The sequence below is a fragment of the Ambystoma mexicanum genome, chromosome 13 (genome assembly GCF_040938575.1).
Source record: "Ambystoma mexicanum isolate Mex_15411 chromosome 13, UKY_AmexF1_1, whole genome shotgun sequence".
Lineage (NCBI taxonomy): Eukaryota > Metazoa > Chordata > Amphibia > Caudata > Ambystomatidae > Ambystoma > Ambystoma mexicanum.
This window is the reverse complement of record NC_090938.1, coordinates 761,389,518-761,415,202: the sequence shown is the minus strand read 5'-3', so window position 1 is coordinate 761,415,202 and position 25,685 is coordinate 761,389,518. Positions and strand designations below refer to the sequence as shown.

The 25,685-nt window shown below is 50.3% G+C and overlaps 1 protein-coding gene across 2 annotated transcripts in view; it reads left to right on the top strand.

The window, feature by feature from the left end:
- Positions 1-25,685, top strand: part of APOM (apolipoprotein M) — a 127,408-nt gene that overhangs the window by 67,017 nt on the left and 34,706 nt on the right. The window contains exon 2 of one of the 2 annotated variants that reach the window (XM_069632959.1): positions 3,855-4,012. In XM_069632959.1, the coding sequence (XP_069489060.1) occupies positions 3,855-4,012 (158 nt within the window). The remainder of the gene's footprint in view (positions 1-3,854; positions 4,013-25,685) is intronic. The other variant, XM_069632958.1, reaches the window with a different exon arrangement.

Sequence of the window (25,685 nt, the reverse complement as noted above, 5' to 3'; positions counted from 1 at the left end):
ATGGGGTCCCCTCAGGTACTTCACGACCTACTCAACAAGGGCCCGTGGAGTGCTGACACTAATTCATAAGTCCCTTAAATTCTCTCTCCACAGAAGCTATATTGACCCGGGGGGGAGGTACGTCATCCTCCATTGCGCCATCGCTGACAGAGATTACCTACTCGTTAACACTTATGGCCCCAATGTAGACTCCCCTGAGTTTATTGATCAGGTGGTGTCCATACTCCTGAGATACGTGGGTGTACAGATCATCTGGGGTGGGGACATGAATTTTATCTTAGACCCTGCCGTGGACAGGACTGGCTCTGCCCCCAGACCCTTAGCGAGCGCAGCGCGCAGGCTCTTGACACACTGCAAGTCACTGGATATCCTGGACAGTTGGAGAGCTCTCCATCCGTTAACGCGGGAATACACGTATTATTCATCGGTACATGACAGCTCTTCTAGAATTGATCTGATCCTACTGTCGGCCCAACTCATTGGTGGGGTTTCAGATATTCGTATACTTGCACGAACTCTGTCTGATCATTCACCGGTCGTACTGATCATTAACATGGGCTTCCAAGCCCCCACCATGAATACTTGGCGCTTTAAATCGGCCGCCCTGCAAGACATCGTTTTCAAGGCAGACATTCTGTCGGATATTCGGTCCTACTTTGAATTCAACTCGCCACAGGACACCACCCGGGGGGTCCGCTGGGACGCCTTCAAGGTTTTCATTCGGGGGGCAGCCATCTCTAGGGAGTCCGGGGTTCTCAAGTCCATTAGGGCCTCCCTGTCACGATCTGAAGCCAAATTGCGAGATCTTGAGCGGGCCCACCCCACCTCTGTTGACCCTGTCATCCTCTCCCAGATAAGTGAGGAACTGAAGCTGTTCAACGAGCAGGCCGGCAGGGAGGTGCAGTACTTTAGCCGACCTCAGGCGGCGCGGAAATACGGTGAGGGGGACAGACCTGGTAAAACTCTGGCCGCCCTGGCCAGGGGGGAGTGGGGGCCAGCCCAAATCACCTGCGTCAAAGGTAGCAATGGGTCGACCCAGTGGTTGGACCAACATATTTTAGAGACCTTCACAGACTTTTACTCCGAACTGTACTCGCAGCCACCCGAACATAGCGAATCGCTGATGCGCGAGCTCCTTGCCCAGATCCCCACCACTGTCGTCTCCCATGCTACAAGGGAACAGCTAGATTCCCCTTTCACCCTGGACGAAATAGTGGAGGCCATTTCCAGCCTTCCGAAGGGTAAAGCACCGGGCCCCGACGGGCTTACGGCCGAATTCTTTCAGGAGCACGTGGCCATATTGGGCCCCGAATTGCTTGAGGTCTGGAATGAATCCCTGCGCCTGGGCTCTCTTCCCCCATCCCTACGTGAAGCTGTTATCACGGTTCTCCTTAAGCCTGGCAAGCCGCCCGATGAATGTGGTTCGTATCGCCCCCTCTCACTCATGAACCTAGATACGAAGATCTTCGCCAAGGTGATTGCCAATCGCTTTCTCCCGGTTATGCCTTATATGGTTCATGAGGACCAGTCCGGTTTTGTCCCTGGCAGATCCACATCACACAATATTAGACGGCTGTTCAACGTAATGGCCCGCATAGACCAGAGCGTGAGTGCGGTTGCGGTGACATTGGATGCCCAGAAGGCTTTTGACATGGTTTCCTGGAGATACATGTGGCTGGTTCTGGAAACCATGGGCGTCGGTCCTGGAATGATCTCCTACATCAGATTATTATACACCTCCCCGGTTGCCAGGGTCCGTGTCAACTCTCAAACTTCTACACTGTTTCCACTCTTCCGGGGTACCCGCCAGGGATGCCCATTCTCCCCAATTCTGTTCGCCCTTGCCATCGAGCCTATGGCGGACTTTATCAGGGAACGACACGTGCGCGGGGGAATACCTCTCCGGGGCACCTCCGAGGTGGTCTCCCTATACGCGGACGATGTCCTTCTGTTCGTCAGGGACCCAGATCTCTACCTCGACCCTCTCCTCCGGGACATCACCCGCATCGGGACTTTTTCAGGCTTCACTATAAATTACACAAAGTCCGAACTTTTCCCCCTCACACACTCCACACTCCACCCGGCCACTGAATACCCGCTCAGGTGGTCTCCCAATGGGATCAAATATCTGGGGGTTCATGTGTCCCTGGCCAGGGAGACCCTTCTGGCTGACAACTATGTGACATTGGCTGCACTGGCCGAAACCAAACTAGAGCGCTGGCGCTCTCTTCCCTTATCATTAGCCGGGCGGCTGTCGCTGGTCAAGATGATACTGCTCCCTAAGTTCCTGTACACGTTTACAAATGTTCCCATCTGGCCTGGAAATAGTTTCTTCACTGATCTGCACAAGCTGTGTGCCCAATTCTTGTGGCATTCCGGCGCGGTGCGGAAAAAGTGGGGTGCTATGTCCCTTCCCTATGATAGGGGCGGGTTCACGGCCCCTGACTTGATGAGCTATTGGACTGCGGCGCAGGCACAATTTGCCACATACTGGTATCCTGGTCCTCCTCCCCGCCCGCATGTCAGGCTTGAAATCATTGCCGCCTCCGGTGCTAACATTATGTCCTTACTTCTACACCCGAAATATGAACCTGACTCTCCCGTAGACCCCGTCCAGACCACCTTGTTTGCCTGGAGGCAGATATTCGCTGCTGCCCCCGAGACTCACCCTTACTACAAATGGCTCCCCGCATGGCGGGTCCCCAGTTTGGAGCCCACGAATGACTCAGCCCTGGCACGGCACTGGCGGGACCTGGGCTATCTGGCCCTTACAGACTTTTACCCGGATGGGGTATTCATAACGCCACAGACGTGGAAACCAGCCCACTCGGGCTCGCCACTCGAGCTACTTCAGTATTACCGTCTCCGCGCAGCGTTCCGGGCGGCTTGGCCCACTTTCCCCAGCGAACCCCCAGACCACCCTGCCATCTCCTACATTGCCAACTCCGGGGGGGCGCGGGGAGTGGTCTCATCATTGTACAAACTCCTGCTCACTGCTTCAGCAACACCACCCCCCAGGGCGAGGGAGGACTGGGCCTCTGAACTGGGGGTTGTTATTTCAGAGCAGCTGTGGGGTAAAATGTGCTCCCACACCAGTAGGGTCTCCCTTAATTTTCGACATCGCACCATGCAGTACAAGCTGCTGAATAGGCTATACTATACGCCACGCAGACTCTCCAAATTCGCCCACTCCGACAAGCGACTCTGCCCCCGTTGTGGGGCGGAAGATGCCGGTCATCTCCACATGTTCTGGGATTGCCCCAACCTGGCCCCATTCTGGGATGAGATTCTTAAGACCATGTCCGCACTCTGTGATGCGGTGCTTGAGCCTGACCCGATGGGGGTGTTGTTTGGTCAGTGGGATGCTGAGGGCGCCAGAGGAGAGGCCAGGCTATTAAATGTATGCTGTGCAATTGCTAAAAAATGTATTCTTCAAAACTGGAACCGCTCGGCACCCCCCACTTTCCAGAAATGGCTTAACTTGGTGACCTGGTCCCGAGACTGCGAGGAGGACTACATTATTACCCTCCCAGGCCGGTCCCGGCCCAAAAACATTTGGACTGCCTTCAACAGCTATCTCAACGCTCTCGATGCTACCTCTTTGGCTGATAGCACGCCCTAGACCCCATTTCTGTACATTGTGCTCCCCAATATGGCACTAAGCTGATCTTTATCTGCAAATGTATGCTACTGTGTGTGAACATCCCAGTGTAATGTACTTTGTCATGTTTAAAGACCATACTCTCGATCTGATGTGTGTGTATGTCAACTGCCACTGCCAGCAAAAATAAAAGTTTAAAAAAAAAAAAAGTAAAGGCCCTGGACAATCTTCTGCCTTACTAACTCTCTCACAGTTCCCTTCCCAGTATTTCGGGGACTGGTACTTCATCGCTGCCGCAGCCTCTGAAATTTCGCCTTCACTGGAGGCCTACACCCAGGTAGACAACACTGTCTTCAATATCAACGAGGAGACCAGGCCCGACCGACTGCTCCTGAGGGCAACAATAAGGACGTAAGTGAATCCTTACATCAATGCCCAAAGGGCTACGAAGTATGACTCGGAATAAGCTGCATTCATGTATAGCAAAGAGCAGGTCTGACTTTGTGTTTACCTATAGTTTAGGCAGATGCTGCAGTGCCCAAAGGGGAGTGCTGCTCCAGTGAGTAAAAAGAACAGCCAAAAATGCTCTGCCATCATGGCAAAGTGGGTATCTAAGGGTGGTTCTGCTGCTCCAAATCATGAGTGGAGGGGGACCTGCGCAGAAGGGACAGTGGTACATTGGCTGGAATCAAGTACCACAAATGTCTGTTGCTCCTTGTAGTAATTCTAAGCTTATATTCCATCTCCAGTCTATCCTGCAAAATGTACTTTGTCCTGGGATTTAAATGTCTTGTTGGTGAAGATAAAGGCATCTAGAAAATGCAGCATTCTGTGACACTCATATGTTTCCCTTTCTTACAGTCTCAAGTGAGTGAGTCTGTACCTGTCAAGCTGATTGGCCCGAGAGGACCGCGTACCTGTAGTCTTGGTGGTTGGTCTCGCAGAGGTCGCCAGTCTGGAGTCCAGGAACTGATGAGATAGCGGCACGAGGAATCAGCCTCTCCACCACCCAAATGAGGAACTGGGTGAAGGATGGACCAACCCCCAATGTCACAAAGGCACTCTCCCAGGTAAGCGTGACAAGAGGATGTAGGCTCAGATGGAGGGAACCATAGTCCAGGTAGAGCTTGTTGTCCAGACCATGAATCTTCCAAGAACCTCAGTGCAGCGACAATTGATAGATAGACCAGTGTAGCAGAAAGGTATTCGTAGTAGGCAAAGGAGCTTGGCTGGTGCAGATAGTTCCAATGGTACACCGGATGAGATTCGGAGTCAGGCAAGACAGGAAAGAGTGAGGACAGTTGGAACTAGTTGTCTGGCCAATTAGAGAACTGTAGGAACGTGCCCAAGATGGAACAGGGGGAATGCAGGCTAGTGTGGGATAAGTCCCCTCTACACAATGATGACTCAGGACAGAACTCCGGAATGGGCTGAGGGAAGACTGACCCAGGGCAAAACCTAGGTAGTAGCCGGAGGCTGGCTGGCCCAGGGCCGAACCCAGGTGAGGATTGAAGGCAGGCAGGCCCAGGACAGGACCCGGATAAGAACTGGAGTCAGGCTGGCCCAGGGCAGGCCACAGGTAAGGACTGGAGGCAGGCAGGCCCAGGACAGGCCACAGGTAAGGCTGGAGGCAGGCAGGCCCAGGACAGGCCACAGGTAAGGCTGGAGGCAGGCAGGCCCAGGACAGGCCACAGGTAAGGCTGGAGGCAAGCAGGTAGGCCCAGGACAGGCCACAGGTAAGGCTGGAGGCAGGTAGGCCCAGGACAGGCCACAGGTAAGGCTGGAGGCAGGTAGGCCCAGGACAGGCCACAGGTAAGGCTGGAGGCAGGTAGGCCCAGGACAGGCCACAGGTAAGGCTGGAGGCAGGTAGGCCCAGGACAGGCCACAGGTAAGGCTGGAGGCAGGTAGGCCCAGGACAGGCCACAGGTAAGGCTGGGCAGGAACAACGAGGAAAGCGAAGCAAACCGCGTTGAGACGCGGGCAGCTTTGACTAGCGGCCTCTTTTATGGCCGCCGGCGCCCGAGAGGCCTGGAACGCAAACCGTTCCGTTTCCGGGCGCCGGCGAACCCAGAACGAGGCTTGGAAGGCAAGCCCCCACGGCGCATGCGCGGAACCGAGAGAGAGGACCTCCGCGCATGCGCCGAAGGCCGCCGGCCCTGTAATCCGTTGCTCCCCTCCCGGCGAGTCCCCAGACGCGAACGCGCGGGTAGACTCGCCAGGAGGAAATGGGAGCGGCAGACCCCAGTCTCCCGCGTGACATGACACTACCTCCCTGTTAGCCACTGTAACAACCAGACTCACCTGCCACGTGGCTTCTATGTTAAAAGTAATATAAATTGCAAAGACATTTTGGATTAACCTCAAAAGTTGTCTTTGATCAATACCTTCAGGCATTCTCAATATGTGTAAGTTTACTGCACCTGCTGTATTCTCAAGTGTCTCTAAATACCTTTTGTGATGGATCTGTGGATGTTGTCCCTTCTCCCCTAGGGGAAGACCTTTCCCATGAGGCCAGGGATGTGCGTCCACAGTACAATAGTCCCCGTGGGGGTGGTGCACCGGGAGAGGATCACATGGGAGAGGAAGTCCCTTATGGGATTAGGGACAACCATTTCCAGAGAACACAGTATTCCTCTGCTTCATTAGTTCACCACCCAAGGCAAACTCTCCGCCCCTGTTCCCAGTCAGTGCTAATGTCTTTATTATGTGGTCAACCAAACGTGTATGTAAGAGCTGACTAACGACCCTGAAAATACCAACTGTTTCCAATAAAACTCCACTACCGGTACTGTGAAGGGGAAGATTCCCAGGAGTATGAAGATCACTCCAGAGAACCAGAGTGAACAGTCTAGTCTTTTGCCACATTTGATTGACCAAGAGAAATACACACCAGGACAGGAAAACAAAGACAAAGAGAGCCCACCTCCGACAAGGAAGCCCGGGTGATGCTGACCCGGCGAACAGGGGACCGCAGCAGGAGACACCGTACACGGAGGTGAACAGGAGAGCAAAGGAAGTCAAAGGGGAAGGAGCTATTTTGCACGCTGCCCAAACAAACCTCCAGGTGTCCACCAGCCCGGCAACTTATCGCAAATCAAAACCCCACCCCGAGAAGCTGGAAGAGACTGGCAGAGGGTCAGTCAACGGGAAGAGAAACATGAGTGGAAATTGACTGGCGGAGACGGCGCCGGCCGCAGAGAACATCCGAATGCTGCCAGAGACTCAGAGGGAAGCACTGCTGCTCAGAAGACACAAACCAGAGAAATAGGTACAGAGGCAGAACGAGCAGTGCTGGAAGTCCGGGAGCAGAGGCAGAATAAGGATAAGAGGGTTTGGGACTCTGCGAGAAGCAGGGACAGTAACAAAGGATGCATATGCTTGGTAGGGGAGTAAACCGAGCTATTGCAACAGCTGTTACGCTCACCTGGTATCCACGGGGACGCCACCCAGCCAGCTGGTCGTTGAAGCCCTTCCCAATGGTTCCCTGGTGGTCTCGGTGTCGAGTTCCGCCTGGTTGCCAGAATCGGTGGGCTCTCCGTCTTCCTCTCTGGGCAGGGGTGCGCTATAGCGCTATGATGCAGTGAGGAGGCGCTTTGCGTAGCACAGCGATGCCTTGTCCTCACTGACCTGTGCTTTTCCCTTTTCGTAGGTCACGGAGAGTACTCAGCGCAGATGGAGTTTCCGGAGCAGTGCCGGTGGAAAAGCAACCAGCCAGGTAAGTCTTTAAGCGCTTTTATGGTTGTAATGTCTCTGGTACCTCCGCTATTGATGTCTTTCTCCTTTTCTCAGGTCCCTTCGATCCGGACGGCGTACTCCTCCAACAGATCTGCCCAGGAGCTGCGAGAAGAGAAGGATGAAGATTGCAGGTAAGATTCTGCTGCTAACAATGTTCTTTGTTTTCTGCAGGTCCGGAATTCGCCAGGTTCGAGAGAAAGCTGGACACGGTGAGCGTCACGTTGCTAGAAGCAAAGTAACGCGAAGCATGTGGTCTTGTTCGGGTGTGGTTTAAATAGCCACTGTAAAGTAGTCCAGGTAAAGTAGTCCCCAGGCCACCACACCCAAAACACTAGACCGCATAGCTTGGTTCTAGGAACCCAGCTATGTGGATGCCTCCATGTTGGATGAAAGCCTAAATAAAGTAGTCCCTTAAGCAGATGCTTTTCCTAACTGATGAGCCTGGTGCCAAAGTCGCCAGGACTGGCCCCAAGAGGGCCTGAAAAGTGGATGCCCGGCCTTATTAATGATCCCAGCCCTGATTCCACCTGGCCAATGGGCTTGCCAGTGGGGATCAGGGCTGAGGGTCGTGACAGCACTCCCCCACAAGGCCCCTCCCAAGGTGTGTCTTCTGCCTGGTCCAGGTTTGGTTGGGAAGTTCTGATGAAACTTCTTGATCAGACGTGGTGCATGAATGTTCTCACTGGGTTCCCAGGATCTATCTTGAGGCCCAAACCCCTTCCAGTCGACGAGATAGTACAATTTGGCTCTAGAGTACTTAGAGTCCAGGATGCCTTTGACTTTGAATTCTGGTTCTCCATTTATTAGTATAGGTTGAGGTGGTGTTTTGATTCGTGTTGCATTGGTTTTAAGAGGGATACATGGAATACCGGATGGATTCGTAGATTAGGTGGTAAATCCAACTTGACAGCTGCTGGGTTGATAATTGCCTTGATGGTATAGGGTCCCAAATATCGAGGATGGAAGGTCTGAGTCCCTTTGATGGGTACGTATTTGGCAGCTAACCAAACCTGGTCTCCTACTTGATAATCTGGGGCCTTTTTCCGATGCTGGTCGGGCAAAGTGTTCTTGTTTTTCTTTAGCATGAATAAGATGTTCCTTTGCCTTTCTGAACGCTTGAGTGATGGTTGTATGAAGAGTCTTTACTGCAGGCATTTCCAAGCTGGCAGGAAGGTCAAGTTCTGATGTACGTGGATGTCTGCCATACAAGGTGTAAAAAGGTGTTTGGCCTGTGCTAGAATGTACAGAGTTGTTATATGCGTACTCGGCTATCCACAGTAAATCCTTCCAATCTCTCAATTCATGGTGCAGCATGCACCGTAAATACTGCTCGAGGGTCTGGTTGGTCCTCTCAGTTTGGCTGTCTGTCTGGGGGTGGTGACTGGTGGATAGCCGGACGTCAAACTGAGCCATTGCGCAACAATTTCTCCAAAAATTGGATACGAATTGGCTGCCTCGATCGGAGACCAGAACTGATTGAAAGCCATGCAGCTTGACAATGTTTTCCAGAAATACTCCTGCTAGAGTGGATGCGTCCGGGAGGCCCTTGAGAGGAATAAAATGTGCCATCTTTGAGAACAAATCCACGATTACGAGTATGGTGTTACAGCCTTGACTCGGTGGCAGATCCATGATAAAGTCAAGGGAAAGAGTGTGCCATGGAGCGGGAGGGATGTCCAGTGGTTGTAGGAGACCTGATGGTTTCTGTTTCTGTGATTTATTTTGTGCACAGACGCCGCAGGACTGAACATACTGGACAATATCCTTACGCCAGGTAGGCCACCAAAAGTTATTTTTTACCTTGGCTAAAGTTTTAGCGATTCCAGGGTGTCCTTCGATCAAGGAGTCATGATCATCTGAAATGATATGCTGTTGTAACTCCTTCTCAGGTACATATAGCCGATCTCTAAAATAAGGTAACTGATCCTTGATGCAATACTGTTCTCCCTGAGTTTGCCATGCGAGGAAAGCATCCGGGTTCATTGACTGACGAATTTTGTCTCGTAATTCGGCTTGTGATAACGCTATTGTGATGCCCAAGATTTTGTCTTCAGGTATGATGGGTACCGGGTCTGGAGTTGTATACACCGTTTCATCGATGCCCATTCGAGATAAGGCATCAGCTTTCCCATTCTCAAAAGGTGGTCGAAAGGTGATCACGTAGTCATATTCGGCGAAGAAGAGGGCCCACCGTAACTGGCGTGAAAACTGGGCTTTGGCTGTTTTGAGATATTGCAGGTTCCGCCGGTCTGTGATCACTGTAATGGTGTGTCTAGCTCCCAGAAGATAGTGTTGCCACGCCTTGAAAGCAGACTTGATGGCTAGGAGATCTTTGTCCGTGATAGTGTAATTAATTTCCGGGGGTGAAAACCTTTTTGACCAGAAGGCCACAGGATGCAGCTGGCCAGTTTCTGGGTCCCTCTGTGACAGGACTGCTCCCATCACCATACTGGAAGCATCAGTTTCTACGACATAAGGGAGGTCTGGACGAGGGTGTTGCAGGATTGGAGCAGAGGTGAACCTTTGTTTCAGTTCCTTAAAGGCTCTCTCTGCTTCCTCAGTCCAAGCAAACTTTTTATTGCTTTTTCGTAGCAATACTGTGATCGGGTGCACAACCTGAGAGAAGTCTGGAATAAACCGGCGGTAAAAGTTTGCAAAGCCTAGCATGCTCTGTATCCCCTTTAGGGATGTTGGTGATGGCCATTTTAAAATTGCGTCCACTTTATGTAGTCCATTCTGATACCTTTTGGCGAAAGGATGAAACCAAGTAATTCTACTTCGGTGACGTGAAAAAAACATTTTTCCAGCTTTGCATACAAACGATGTTGGCGGAGCTTGGCGAGGACTGAACGAACATGCTTGATGTGATCTTGTTTTGAGGCTGAGTAGATCAAGATGTCATCAATCTATACTAAGGCGCAAACGTCAATCAGTTCTCTCAGGACATCATTCATGAAATATTGAAACGCTGCAGGAGCGTTACACAAGCCAAAAAGCATGACTTAATACTCAAACAAGCCATATTTGGTACAGAAAGCGGTTTTCCACTCATCTCCGCTTCTGACCCGGACCAGGTGGTATGCTCCCGAAGGTCTCATTTGGTATAAATCTGGGCATCTTTGACTTGGTCTAGCATTTCTGGGATAAGAGGCAAGGGGTAACGGTTCTTCACGGTTATCTGGTTTATTGCGCGGTAATCAATACAGGTCCTCAAGTCCCCTTCCTTTTTCGGTACGAAGAACAAAGGACTGGCTGCTGGGGACTTAGATGGGCGGATAAATCCGTTTGCAAGGTACTGGTCCAAATAGGTTTTCAGGTGAAGGTTTTCTGGCTCGGTAAGAGCGTAGATCCTGCCGCATTGGATTTGTGCCCCAGGAACCAAGTCAATTTGACAATCATAAGGCCTATGCGGCGGCAATGTGTTAGCCTGGTCTTTTTGGAATACATCCTGAAAGTCACGATATTCATCTGGAAAAGTATTAGTTGCTCCCAGGATAGAGGCTCTAATATTGGAAGTCTTGGAGACACAGGAGTCGGGTTCCGGGTCAGGAGAGTAGCAAGTTAGGGAGCAGTTGCTGGAGAAGGTTAATTTCCGTGCCCGCCAGTCTATCAAAGGGTTGTGAGCAACCAACCATGGCATCCCTAATATCAACCGGAATTGAGGTGCCTTTATAAGATCGAACGAAATACACTCCCGATGCCCATTCTGGCATAACAAGGTTACTACTGCTGTGCACTGGGTTACTGGTCCGGAGGCAATTTCTGTCCCATCCACGGTCGTCACCTTGTCCCTGGTAGACTTAGAACACAAAGGGAGCCCCATCTCTGCTGCCAACTCTTGATCTATATAGTTCACAACTGCTCCGCTGTCGATGTACGCTTCTGCGGCATGCATCTTTGACGATCGTTGGTGATTTATTAAGATCACAGGTATCGCAAAGTGTGAGGTCAGTGGCTCTTTCTCATCACTCGACAAACTGACCTCTACGGTTGCTGAGCTTAGTAGTTTTCTGATTCCTTAACTTCATCCTTTTCTGTGGCCCCGACTGTCCTCCTTAGGGGTTTAATTGGGCAGTCTTTCAGAAAATGTCCTGGTTTTCCACAATACAAACAAAGTTGCTGTTGTCTTCTTTTTTCCCGCTCTTGTTTTGTTAATGGAGGTCGTAACCCTCCGATCTGCATGGGTTCTACGGCATTGTCTCCCCCCATGGTGCATCGTCTTTAGGTCAAACATAAACTATTTCAGAGTCTGCTTTGGAACGGTCAGCTTTTCTGTCCTGCAAGCGATGATCTAGCTGCACGACCAGATTAATGAATTTGGTACAGTCTCTGGGGGGGGTCAACCACCTGGGCCAAGATGTCCTTTAATTCGCCTCGTAAGCCTCGATGGAATAACGTGGTTCTTTTGTTTTCTGGCCACCTGGCTTCAGCAACCAGTCTATTGAAAGTTGCAATGTATGTTAACAAGTCTTGGTTGCCCTGCCGGAGGGATAAAAGTTCGTTATCCACTGCTTGTTCCTGGGTATGGCGAGCAAACAGTTTTTCCATTTCTCTCTGGAACCCCCCATAGTCCTGTAAAAACGGATCGTTATGAGTCACCAACGGCATCGACCAATCCGCTGCACTTCAACTCAAGTATGATAAGATGAAAGCTACCCGAGCTTGGTCATTTGGAAATGCCCCAGGGCGACAAAGGAAGTGAAGGCGACACTGATTTATGAATGCTGCATACTTCTGTGGGTCGCCTGAAAACCTTTCTGGTGGTGCCAGGGGAACTGTTCCAGGCAGCGTGATCTGTACTGGTGTGGGGGTATGAGATGGTGGAACATGATTTTGCATCAGTGGATTTCCTCCAGGCAGAGGAGTCTGCCCTGCCTGCGATTGCAAGAATTGTCTGCTGATTTTGTCGGTGCGCTCCCTGGTCACTATTAGGTCTCTCCGGAGTGCATTAGTCTCTTGTCGGGCTGAATGAACCTCAGCACGAAGGTCCCCCAACAATTGGGCCAATTGGTCGATTTCTGATGTTTCCATGGCGCCCAGGTGGATTATTTATGTGAGGCTTCGCGTTCTGTTACGCTCACCTGGTATCCACGGGGACGCCACCCAGCCAGCTGATCGTTGAAGCCCTTCCCAATGGTTCCCTGGTGGTCTCGGTGGCGAGGGAGTTCCGCCTGGTTGCCGGAATCGGTGCGCTCTCCGTCTTGCTCTCTGGGCAGGGGCGCGCTATAGCGCTATGATGCGGTGAGGAGGCGCTTTGCGTAGCGCATCGATGCCTTGTCCGCACTGACCTGTGCTTTTCTCTTTTCGTAGGTCGCGGAGAGTACCCAGCGCAGATGGAGTTTCCAGAGCAATGCCAGTGGAAAATCAACCAGCCAGGTAAGTCTTTAAGCGCTTTTATTGTTGTAATGTCTCTGCTACCTCCGTTAATGATGTCTTTCTCCTTTTCTCAGGTCCCTTCGATCCGGACGGCGAACTCCTCCAACAGAGCTGCCCAGGAGCTGCGAGAAGAGAAGGATGAAGATTGCAGGTAAGATTCTGCTGCTAACGATGTTCTTTGTTTTCTGCAGGTCTGGAATTCACCAGGTTCGAGAGAAAGCTGGACACAGTGAGCGTCACTTTGCTAGAAGCAAAGTAACGCGAAGCATGTGGTCTTGTTCGGGTGTGGTTTAAATGGCCACTGTAAAGTAGTCCAGGTAAAGTAGTCCCCAGGCCACCACACCCAAAACACTAGACCGCAGAGCTTGGTTCTAGGAACCCAGCTATGTGGATGCCTCCATGTTGGATGAAAGCCTAAATAAAGTAGTCCCTTAAGCAGATGCCTTTCCTAACTGATGAGCCTGGCGCCAAAGTCGCCAGGACTGGCCCCAAGAGGGCCTGAAGAGTGGATGCCCGGCCTTATTAATGATCCAAGCCCTGATTCAACCTGGCCAATGGGCTTGCCAGTGGGGATCAGGGCTGAGGGTCGTGACAACAGCACAGTGCAAGTCTGGGATCTGCACCCATATGAGAGCAAGAGAATAAGAGTATGTGGGACCCTGGGAGAAGCTGAGACGGTGCCAAAGGATGCATAGTCTTGGCACAGGAGTAAACCAAGCTATTGCAATCACAGATTACGAGTATGGGACCCAAACTCACATGAACATTTGAGAATAAGAGGGTCTGGGACCCTGAAAGCAAAAGAGACAGACCAGAAGAAAGCCTATGCGTGGCAGGAGAGTACACCAAGCTTGTGCAATACATAACAGAGTCTGGGACTCACACCCAAATAAATATAGAAGTACAGTGAAGTTTACCCACAAAGATACAGGATCTGGGGCCCAGAGAGAGGAAAGTAGAACCGGAAGGAATCCAGGGGAAAGGAACTGAACCCTAATTCTTGGAGTTATACATTGTGGAACATTTCTTGTGTCATTTTGATCACTTGAGACATTGAGAACTTTTCTGTTGGAGAGAGTTATCATTACCACTTTACGTTGGAAGAGATCACCCTTACACATTTGGTTTAGGTTATTAGTGTCAGGGTCAGAAGTAGGTTTTTGGGACACAGCAGTAACAGACTTTATTTGACATCCTGGCATGTTCACTAGTTTTGTTTGAGGCAGGGAAACCCTCTTAGCTCTAGGGACAGCAACACCTTTTTCCCTAACCCTTGGTTAATAAAAGTTTATAACCAAAACAATGCCACCTTTCTGTCGCAGCCTTACCTCTGCACCTGTACACTTTCTATAACTTATTTGCTCTTTGCTCTTTGCAGACACTCTTTAAAGCACTTTAATATGTGGCGATCGACAGCAAAAGGAAACCCAAGTCTTTGTTTTTTGTTTATTTTCTTCTCAATATTTGTGATGTGTTCATTTGCACTTTTCATTGCTGCAGGGGTAATATACATTATATGAAACGCCCAGTCTAGTGTGGATCTGTAGTTGCAAAAATATATATGCAATGTCAGACAACTGCACACATCCACACCCTGGTCATTGTTTGCCTCTGTTTGCTTGGCAATTATAGACACTAAAAGGCAAAGGAATCCGACTGTGCCTTGTTCTTTCTTGTATCTCATTGAGCCTAGCCTCATCTGAGAGCATTCTGAAGGCCATCTGAACTCCTGCTAAAAGGGCGACAATGTCTTTGGGCACCCTAAGGGCCTGGAGGCCGCAGCTCCGAGCAAGACCTATGAAGCACTGAAGTTCACTCTGTTTACTGTGGCTGTCTGAAAAGGGCCTTCTTCTGACATGCAGTGTCTCAAATTGCTCAGAAGCAGCCAGGAGGCAATGCGCCAGCAGTATATAAAATACAAAAGAAACATATTATTGGATATTAAAGTTCTAAGGTCAATACCAAATATTTCTGCTAAACACCCCCCTCCATCACCACCTACTCTTTCAAACCCCTCCTGCTAACTAAGACCTTCTTACAGCCCCCGCCCCCCCACAATCCTCAGTGAATGCCACATTCTCACTGCTTTAGTAGCCCAATATCCAGGTCTACACAGAAAACCTATTGAGGCGAGTTACCCTAGGCGAGTTACCCTAGGCGAGTTACCCTAGGCTCGAGGCGAGTTACCCTAGGTGAGTTCCCTAGGCTCGAGGTGAGTTACCCTAGGCGAGTCTCCCTAGGTGAGTCACCCTAGACGAGTTACACTAGGCTCGAGGTGAGATACCCTAGGCGAGTTACCCTAGGCTCGAGGTGAGTTACCCTAGGTGAGTTACCCTAGGCTTGAGGCGAGTTACCCTAGGCAAGTTACCCTAGGCTCCAGACGAGATACCCTAGGCGAGTCACCCAAGGCGAGTTACCCTAGGCGAGTTACCCTAGGCTTGAGGCGAGTTACCCTAGGTGAATCACCCCTAGGCGAGTTACCCTAGGCGAGTTACCCTAGGCTTGAGGTGAGTTACCATAGGCGAGTTACCCTAGGCAAGTTACCCCAGGCTCGAGGCGAGTTACCGTAGGTGAGTTACGCTAGGCTCGAAGTGAGTTACCCTAGGTGAGTTACCCTAGGCGAGTCACCGTAGACAAGTTACCCTAGGTGAGTTACCCTAGGCTCGAGGCGAGTTACCCTAGGCGAGTGACCCTAGGCTCGAGGAGAGTTACCGTAGGTGAGTTACCCTAGGCGAGTTACCCTAGGCTCGAGATGAGTCACCCTAGGTGAGTTACCCTAAGCGAGTTACCCTAGGCTCGAGGTGAGTTACCCTAAGCGAGTTACCCTAGGCTTGAGGCGAGTTACCCTAGGCTCAAGGCGAGTTACCCTGGCTGCTGCTTACAATTCCATATAAATTACCCAATTGAACCTCTGGTCTATTCAAAGTAAAACTGCCTTTTCTGGTGGTAGTACTTGGTTATTTTCACCTGTTTTAAAGCAAATGTATGGTTATGGTGGTACCTTCATTTTACAAAACAGTGTTACAAAAATGACATACTTGTGTCAGAAAACATGTGATGTCATTAGGTGAATCTATGGTTAACAGTTCTAATAGCCCCTCCACCGAGCCAAGTCCTCTTTTGATCTCTATACCTGCCTTAATGGAAACCACACTCTCTCTCTATACCTCTCCTCATAGCCAGTCCATTCCCTCCCTGTAGCTCTATAGAAATACCATATTCTCCTCTTAGCCCACATTCTCCCTCTCTTCTCCACCCACCACCACCTCCTTCTCCTTTTCCAGTCTCTGCCCCAGCTCTCCGAACTCTCCGCAACACTCCTCACAAGCCTCTGCAGCTTGCTCCAACCAACTCCAAACACCCACATCCATAAAATGGCCGGGGAGGCTTTTCGAGCCAAGTTTTCTCTGCCTCTGGGCTGGGTCTTTCGTGAGGGTCTGCATCTGTGTAAGGAGATTGGTGTTGCACTGGGATTGGCTGCCCCTCGACGGACCAAGCCTTTATCCGCCGGTGCCTGCGATCTCGGAATCCACTGCCTTTGGAGCATTACTGTAGAATGCTGCTTGGGAAGAGGCTTGCTGGCACTACTTCCCAGCATGTACACTCGGCATCAAGAAATCTCCTAGCAAGGTGGTAACCTCCTTTAGACTTGGCATCAAGACATCTCCTAGCAAGCAGGCAAACTCCTTTACACTCAGTATCAAGAAATCTCCTAGGAAGAGCTGGTAACCTTCACTCTCTGCATCAAGAAATCTCCTAGCAAGTTGGCAACCTCCTTTACAACCGACAACCTCCTAGCAAGCTGGTAACCTCCTTTACACTTGGCATCAAGGAATCTCCTAGCAAGCTGGCAACCTCCTTTACACTCGGCATCAAGAAATCTCCTAGTGTTGTACATGGAAAAGGACATGGCCCCTTTAAGAGGACCAAGGCAGAAGGAGCGGGAGGAAAGCGGAAGGGGAGGGGACAAGGGGAAGGAGGGCAGAAAGTGTGAGAGTCTGAATAAAGCATGTTCACAGGATATCAGGCTCTGTGTCTTTAATATGGTATGTGCATGAGTGAGACACATAGCAGGCCTAACACTGGCGACGAAGCCGATGCGGAATCCCGCGTGCCGGCAGCAACAGCAGGAGGGCGGTGTGCCCAGCAGTTTCGGAAGGCCCGTGTGCCCCAGCTAATAGGAGGCCTGTGCGCCTCGGGACGAGGTGGCCCGTGCGCCGGCAGCAACTACAGGTGGGCGGTGTGCCCAGCAGTTTAAGAAGGCCCGAAGGCCCGCGGCTGATCAGAGGTCCGTGTACCTCAAGAGGGAGAGGTCTGTGTGCCCCAGCAGACCCACAAGAGGGGCCCGTGTGCCCGGAGATCGGAGGTGGGCTTGGAGACCCTATAGCCCAGCAGTGGCCCGTGCGCCCTGCATCCCGCCAGAGGGCCCGTGCGCCCATAGATTATCGGAGGCCCGTGTGCCGTGGCCAGCAGTGGCCCGTGCGCCCATAGACCATCGGAGGCCCGTGTGCCGTGGCCAGCAGTGGCCCGTGCGCCCTGCATCTTGCCAGAGGGCCCGTGCGCCCACAGATTATCGGAGGCCCGTGTGCTGTGGGGAAGAGAGGCCCGTGTGCCTCGGCGAGCGGAGAGAGAGCACTGGAGGACCGGAGTGGGCCCGTGCGCCCAGAAAAGAGGTACCGACACCAACAAGGAGAACGGCACGCCACAACGACCGCTTCAAGTAAGGGGGGGGGGGGAAACCTCGAGTCTCCCGATTGTTGCAATTTATACGCGAAAACTAACACTGAAAAGGAATCCCCGTGTCTTCCCACGTGACATTTGCAATCATTAAGAAAAAAATAAATAAAAGGGAAAACACTATCACCACACCACACTGGAGAAAGGAAAGCCTGCGCCCACGTGAAAGTTGCACAAAGGACCATAACACCATAGTTAACCACTATATGCACCTAAGTGCCACCTAGCCAACAAAAGGAATTCCAGTGGCACCATCATGTCGGCTCCAGACGCCGCAGACCCCAATGCACAGCCAGCACCACTAGAGATACCATCCTCATACGCCAGCCTAATGAGGAGACCTGCCCCGTTCACTCTAAACCCACACCATGACCAGGGCCAACGATGGGAAGAGTGGATGGAAGAATTTGAGGACTTTGTAGGTGCCATAGGCACGCAACAACCCCCCAACATTCTAAGCATCTTTGCAAACGTAGCAGGCAGAGAAATTAAGAACATCATACGCACGATCCCACTACAGGACCGTTCCACGTATGCAAAACTCCGACAAGCCATCAATGACAAAATTGTCATCTCACCCAATCGCGACTACGAGAGATACACGTTCAACCAATGCAGTCAACTACCCCACGAATCGATAGGGGAATTTGTCATTCGCCTTCAAAGAAAAATATCGAAGTGCGACTTCGCCAACTTTAATGATGAGGAAGCCATCAGGCTACGTATAATAGAAGGCTGTGTATCGTCGATGTTCTGGAAACACCTCCTAAAGAAGCCCCTATCCCTAAAGGAAGTATTAGACCTAGCCAGAGTTTACGAGAGAGTGGACATCCAAGCAGTGGCCATTGAGAACCCCAAGAAGGGAGAGGTAATAGCAGCAGTACATCCCTATGCCCGAAACACAGCACACCAAACAAGGATGAACACGAGGTACCCGTCACAACGGACACAAAGTGACCGCCAATGCTATCGCTGTGGATTTGAATACCCACACAGAGGTCCCTGTCCTGCCATCGGCCAACGCTGCATGAGATGCGGCATGGAAAATCACTTCCAAGTGATGTGTAAAGAACTGCTACCGGAAGGAGGATCATCACGCCCGCGACCTGCCACTGGCATGATGGAAACTCACACAGACCAACCTCGCCAGACGGATAGAAACACTTCAACCTCCGCGAATGTTTATCAACGCCCGAACACTGTAAGAGCCCTTGAAGGTCTCCAGATCGAGCCAGACAAAAAAGATCATGAACTATATGACACGCACAGGAGTAACGTCATGCAAAACGTGGAGTATGAAGTGACCTACAAGGGAGAAACCACAAGCTCGTGTGAGCAAGACAGAGACCCATACCTCAGCTTCCCACCCCAACATCACCCAGGAGGGAATGACCACACTCAATACTTGCAAGATGGCTACGACAGAGAGTACGTATGTCTCCTCAGTGTTGAAGATGAAGACACTTCGGCCCCCAGAGTGACGGTCCAGCTGGGCAACATCAGAAACAGATTCATCATTGACACAGGAGCGACAGCAAATGTCATGAATGAAGACATCTACCGTAACATAGCCTCATCATACCCCCTGCAAGAATCCAGAACACACATTTTTCAATGGGGAGCGACACAACCCATGTCTTCCAAAGGAAAGTTTCAATGTAATCTACGGCATAGAAATATCACAATACCAGCCACGATACATGTCATAAGGAGCCCGTCCGTCAGCCGCTGCCTCCTCAGCTACCGAACAGCTAAGGCCCTTGCCCTAATTGACCTACACTACGACCAGTCAGAAGAAATAGAAGGGCTACCACTGCCACACGGACTCATCGGGTCAATAACAGACAGGCCCCTATCGAAAGAAGATCTCAAACGCCAATTCCCCAGGCTATTTGAAGGGGTGGGCATGTTAAAAGACTCATGCATCAAGCTGCACATTGACAACAACATCAGGCCGGTCCCACAACACCTGCACAAAGTGGGTTTTCACCTTCAGGAACAAGTATCAAAGGAAATACAACTTCTTCTCTCCAATGATATCATGGAGAAAGCAGATGGACCAACACCGTGGGTATCGCCAATAGTCATCGTCCCCAAAGAGAATGGTCGTCTCCGCATATGCGTTGACATGCGCATCCCAAACACCGCTATCCAAAGGGAAAGGCACCCGGGCCCAAGCTTGGAAGACATGCTGATCAGGTTAAACCAAGCCAGGTTTTTTTCGAAGCTTGACCTCAACCAAGGATACCATCAACTTGTCCTGGATCCAGAATCACGGCCCATCACCACATTCGCAACGCACAATGGTCTATTCCGATATAAAAGGTTAAATTTCGGCATATCGTCCGCCGCAGAGATCTTTCAAGAGACCATCAGACGGCTCATAGCATCGGAGATGAATGCATTAAACCATAGTGACGACATCTTGATATTCAGGAGAGATCAGGACCAGCACGACAGAGCCCTAAGAACCATCTGCTCCATCCTACAAGATGCGGGACTGACCCTCAACGAGCCCAAGTGCGACATCATCAAGACAAGCTTAAAATTCTTCGGACACACATTCTCGAACAGGGGCATAACAGTCGACCCGGACAAAATTAAGGCAATAACCGAACTCCAAGCACCTACGACCACTGCAGAACTACGCTCCCTGTTGGGAATGGCAGGATACTGTGCGCGTTACCTCCCAAACTATGCCTCAATAACTGACCTGCTCCGCAACCTCCTAAAGAAAAATACACCATTCACTTGGGACGCACCTTGCCAGGAAGCATTCATGGCAATAAAGGAAGGCCTCTCCAACAACCGGCAACTAGCATACTTTCGTCCAGACTGGCATACCATTATTACAGTCGATGCAAGCCCGGTAGGACTAGGAGCCATCCTACCCCAGACCGACCCCTCGGACAGTACTCATCACGCAATAGTTGCATACGCTAGCCGTGCCCTGTCACACACTGAAAAAGCTTACTCTCAAGCGGAGAGAGAAAGCCTAGCCGCTGTATGGGCATGCGAAAAATACCACCATTTCATCATCTGTCGGAAATTTACCCTGGTCACGGACCACCAAGCCCTGCTATCAATCTTTGGAAACCCCAGGACGAAAATGCCGCCCCGCATTGAACGGTGGGGAATAAGACTGCAAGAGTACGATTACTCCATTATCCACAAACCAGGGGGTGACGCCAATCCAGCGGACTACCTATCCAGGCACCCCCTAAGGGACAAAAATGACACACTAGAACATGAAGCCACTGAATATATCTCATACCTGTCAGCAAATGCCACGCCACCCACCATCTCCATAACAACATTTGAGGAAAGAAGCAAAGCGGACCCGACAATCAGAGCCGCTGTCTCTCTCACCCGCTCCAACAAATGGAGAGAGCGTCGCACAAGAGAAACGGAAATGGAGGAGGTAGACCAGAAAGAACTTGACCGGCTGACCAAGATACACGACGAACTCATAGCCACAGACCAAGGACTCCTACTACGGGGGAAGAGATTAGTAGCACCAAGAGACCTGAGAAAGACCCTGGCAACGCTAGCTCATGAAGGCCACAGAGGCATAGACAACACCAAACGATTCCTCAGGAACTACGTCTGGTTCCCGTATATGGACGTGATAGTCGAGGACATGCTCAAACACTGCAGACCCTGCCAACTAGCAGCGCAAGGACCGAACCCAAACCCTCTGCAGCTAGCAACGCTCCCGACAAGACCTTGGCAAAAAGTCGCAATGGACTTCTATGGACCCCTAGAAGAAGGGGGTTATCTATTAGTGATGATAGATGAGTATTCGAGATTCCCCTTTGTCAAACAAACGATGTCAACATCATTCGAGGAAACCGCACCCATAGTGGACGAACTGTTCAGCGAATGGGGCATCCCCAACATTGTCAAAACCGACAACGGATCTCCATTCCAAGGAAGGGAATTCTCAAACTTTGCAAGCCACCTAGGATTCCACCACCAAAAGATTACACCACTGTGGCCCCAAGCCAACGGGATGGTGGAACGATTTATGGCTACCATCAAACTGACAAGACAAAAGGCAGTGGCGGAGCAGACGCCCCATCCGAAGGCCATCTGCAGCATGCTCCGGAGCTATCGGAATACCCAACATGACGCGACAGGAAAGCCACCAGCCGAACTCATGGTGAGATACCAACCCAGAACGCGCATTCCCCGATGGGAGGATTATACACCTGAAGAAGACCTAGCCATCAGAGAACGAGACGCCGAAAAGAAGAGGAAAGCAAAGCAATGGGCCGACACGAGAAGGAGAGCGAAAGAACAACAGCTAGAGATTGGACAAACTGTCCTAGTGCGGCAAGCGCAGCGCAAGAAAACAGACACCCGGTACAGTCCCGAACCGCGAATCATCACGGCCATTAAGGGACCCATGGTCACAGCAACCGGAGACCTAGGAGACATCACCCGCAACTCCTCATTCTTCAAGAAATTGTATCTAGAGGAACCTGAGACACAAGAAACACCTGATGAGAGCATTAGTGAGGAAGAAGAAACAGAGCCCCCAGTGGAATCAACCGGCGAGAGCCGCGAATCACCAGGGAGACCCCCTCGGACAATAAAGAAACCAATGAGACTCATCGAACAGATGTAACTGGACTTTCATGTTAAGCACGGGGGAGGTGTTGTACATGGAAAAGGACATGGCCCCTTTAAGAGGACCAAGGCAGAAGGAGCGGGAGGAAAGCGGAAGGGGAGGGGACAAGGGGAAGGAGGGCAGAAAGTGTGAGAGTCTGAATAAAGCAAGTTCACAGGATATCAGGCTCTGTGTCTTTAATATGGTATGTGCATGAGTGAGACACATAGCAGGCCTAACATCTAGCAAGCAGGCAACCTCCTTTACACCTGACAATCTCCTAGCAAGCTGGGATCCGCCTTTGACTGTGCAGAGCAGGCTTCCCTGTGGCAGAACTGCACATTTGTATCACCCCGAGTGCAACATTCTGCCAGTAGACACGCAGGGGTTGACTGTGGACCAAAAGAGGCCCTGGAAAAGATTTTCAAAGTGGCCCTGTACTTGTAGAGTTGACTACAGGGGAGTTGCTGGGTCTAAGCTGATGTCGGAAAGGTTGGGGTTGTGGGCTACCTAGTCTTTTGGCTGTAGCTCCTGAGATTCTACCCGGGGCTACAACCAAAAAATCAGGGGCTATAGCCCCCTTGGCCCCCCCTAGCAACGCCCCTGGTTGACTATCTGCGCAAAACGAAGCCTGCTATTTGGCAGTATTGTATACCAGGCAGAAACTCGGCCGAACCATTCGGAGTGTTGTGGGTGTGTCCATTTCTGGTGCTGGGCCTTTGTTTGCCAATGTTCTGTGTAATTAACAAGCCTGAATTATACAGTCGGCTGTTGCTTTTCTTTTTAGGAATTTGGGTCTGTTATTAAGACATTTGTGTTCTTTCATTTGGGCAGGGAGTCTGCTTGACTGTCTTATGTGATTGCCCCGTCACACAACATGGACCAAGTGAATCCTCCCCAAATCTAATTTCTGGCCCATCAACTACTATTTTGGGAAGGTACCAAGCCTCCATGTCACCCCCCATAAGGTTTCCCAGCATCACGCCAGGCCTATCTCTCAGCCGATTTGACATGACCTCTGTATGCCCCCTCTCTTAGCAAAACACCACATTCCCTGCCTACTTCTCTCCCTTTGTCCAGCACAACATACTCTCTCTATGCCTCTCCACTTAATGAGCACTATCTATCTCCCTATACTCCTCTTCTTAGCAAATGCCATACCCTTCCAGTGTCCCTCCTCTTAGCTAGTGCAATTATCACTCTGTGTTCCTCTCTTCCCAGTAAATATCACATTCTCGCTTTACACTCCTCCTCTAACCCAACACCACATTCTCTCTCTATGCCTCTCCTCTGCCAAAATCACATTCTCTCTTTACACTCCTCCTCTAACCCAACACCACATTCTCTCTCTATGCCTCTCCTATGCCAAGTCACATTCTCTCTTTACACCCCTGCTCTAACCCAACACCACATTCTCTCTCTATGCCTCTCCTCTCTACGAATATCACATTCTCTCTTTACACTCCTGCTCTAACCCAACACCACATTCTCTCTCTATGCCTCTCCTCTGCCAAAATCACATTCTCTCTTTACACTCCTCCTCTAACCCAACACCACATTCTATCTCTATGCCTCTCCTATGCCAAGTCACATTCTCTCTTTACACTCCTGCTCTAACCCAACACCACATTCTCTCTCTATGCCTCTCCTCCCTACGAATATCACATTCTCTCTTTACACTCCTCCTCTAACCCAACACCACATTCTCTCTCTATGCCTCTCCTCTTTGCCAATATCACATTCTCTCTTAACACTCCTCCTCTAACCCAACACCACATTCCCTATCTATGCTTCTCCTCTTTGCCAATATATATATTCTCTCTTTATAGCCCTCCTCTTACCCAACACCACACTATTACTCCTTACCCAAATTGTCAGTTAATTCGATTTTCTCTGTACTTACCCCTTTTCTTAGCCAAAATCACACCATGTAGCCTAATGCCTCTGGTCAGTCATTGTCACGTTCTGTTTATTTTCGCTCCCTTATGTATCAGACTGTCCTGCTTTTAGCGATTTTGCACTTGCAACAAAAATCTAAAGTTTGTCATTTTCAAAAGTGCCGCAAAATTTCAAAGTGCAGCTAAAGGTACAATACATTATATTTTAGTCACCTGCCACTCGTTTTAATTACTCGCCTGTGTGATGGTCCGGTATGCAATGCACAAGGCACCAGTATTCCAAAGTCGCAGACATCATTTAAATAAAGCACTGCACTCTGTAGGAGGCTCTTCATTGACGTCAATTCATCAAAACGCCATGGGAAGCGGAAGTGACATTATATGCCGTTTGATTCGCCGACCGGATGACATCACATGACCTCTGGTTCCAATAAAAGTGATGCCTTCTGCATGTTAACTTGTGTGACAAATCATATGATTCAGTCACTTCTCCACAAAGGGGAGCCTTTCACTGTGAGGCTAAGTAGGTACGCCCCCTATGTGATACCCTCCCTAGGGCTAGAGGCAATCAGGACCTCGCTGGGAGAGACTCCCTCATGGGGACACCAGGAGAGACACCCCCTTGGGGACAAGGACTCCCATTCCCGAGAGGAACTCCCACAAAGTATGTAGAAAGCAGGAATCACGAGCAAAGACGCCATCCTGACACGAAGAAAAGGAAGTCAAAGCGAGACTGCACACCCAGTGACGCGATCCCTTGATAAAGACGTAACGGAGACAGCGGGAGACACGGGGAGAATAACGAATATAATGATTGGAATATTCATACTTGTCCCAGTGAGGCACAAGCTGATGAGAAGAGTGAGAATCATCACTGGGTAATTCCTACTCGTCCCAGTGTGGCACAAGTTGTTGACGAGAGAATGAATCTTCACTAGGTAACTCATATTCGTCCCAGTGAGACACAAGGTGATACGAAGAGTGATAAACATTACTGGGTATCTCTTACTCGTCCCAGTGAGACACAAGCTTATAAGAAGAGTTAGAAGTATCACTGGGTAGCTGATACTCGTCCCAGGGAGGCACAAACCGATGAGAAGAGTGAGAATCATCACTGGCCTACTCATATTCATCCCAGTGATGCTGAAGTTTGGAAGAAGAATGAGAACCAAGAACAAGTGTTGACAAGTTTTAAGAAGAGTGAAACCTGTAGTTATAACACCATGGTACGAATCTGGATAAAGCTTGGACATTGAAACAAGAGAGACGTTCAAGTGTCTGTAACAAGGAAGGCGTACAAGAACCCGAATTAGGAAGAGAAAAGCAAACTCATAGGATCACAAGAGATCCCTACAAGAGAGAGGAGAAAGAGTGGAAAAGTCCACCAAGTGATCTTTAAGACTTGATTACTATTTGAAGATACTTTACTAAACTAAATTGCAGAGAAAGCCACCCACAGGAGAAGGGAGTCAGTCTCCTGTGCCGTAGTTGCTTTGTTAGTGCTAGGGTCCGATTAGATTATGTTTTGGACAGTAGACAGACTTTTCTTGTGGACTCACCCACGACTAGCAAGCACCCTAGTTAGTTTGGTTAGCTAGGGAAACCCATAGCTTGGGGAAAGTCAATCATTTTCTATATTATTTGAATAAACACGAGTTCCAAAATGGAACTTCCTAGTCTGTCTCCTTCTTTGGCCCCACCACACTTGGCTGCTATGCAGCGCGTC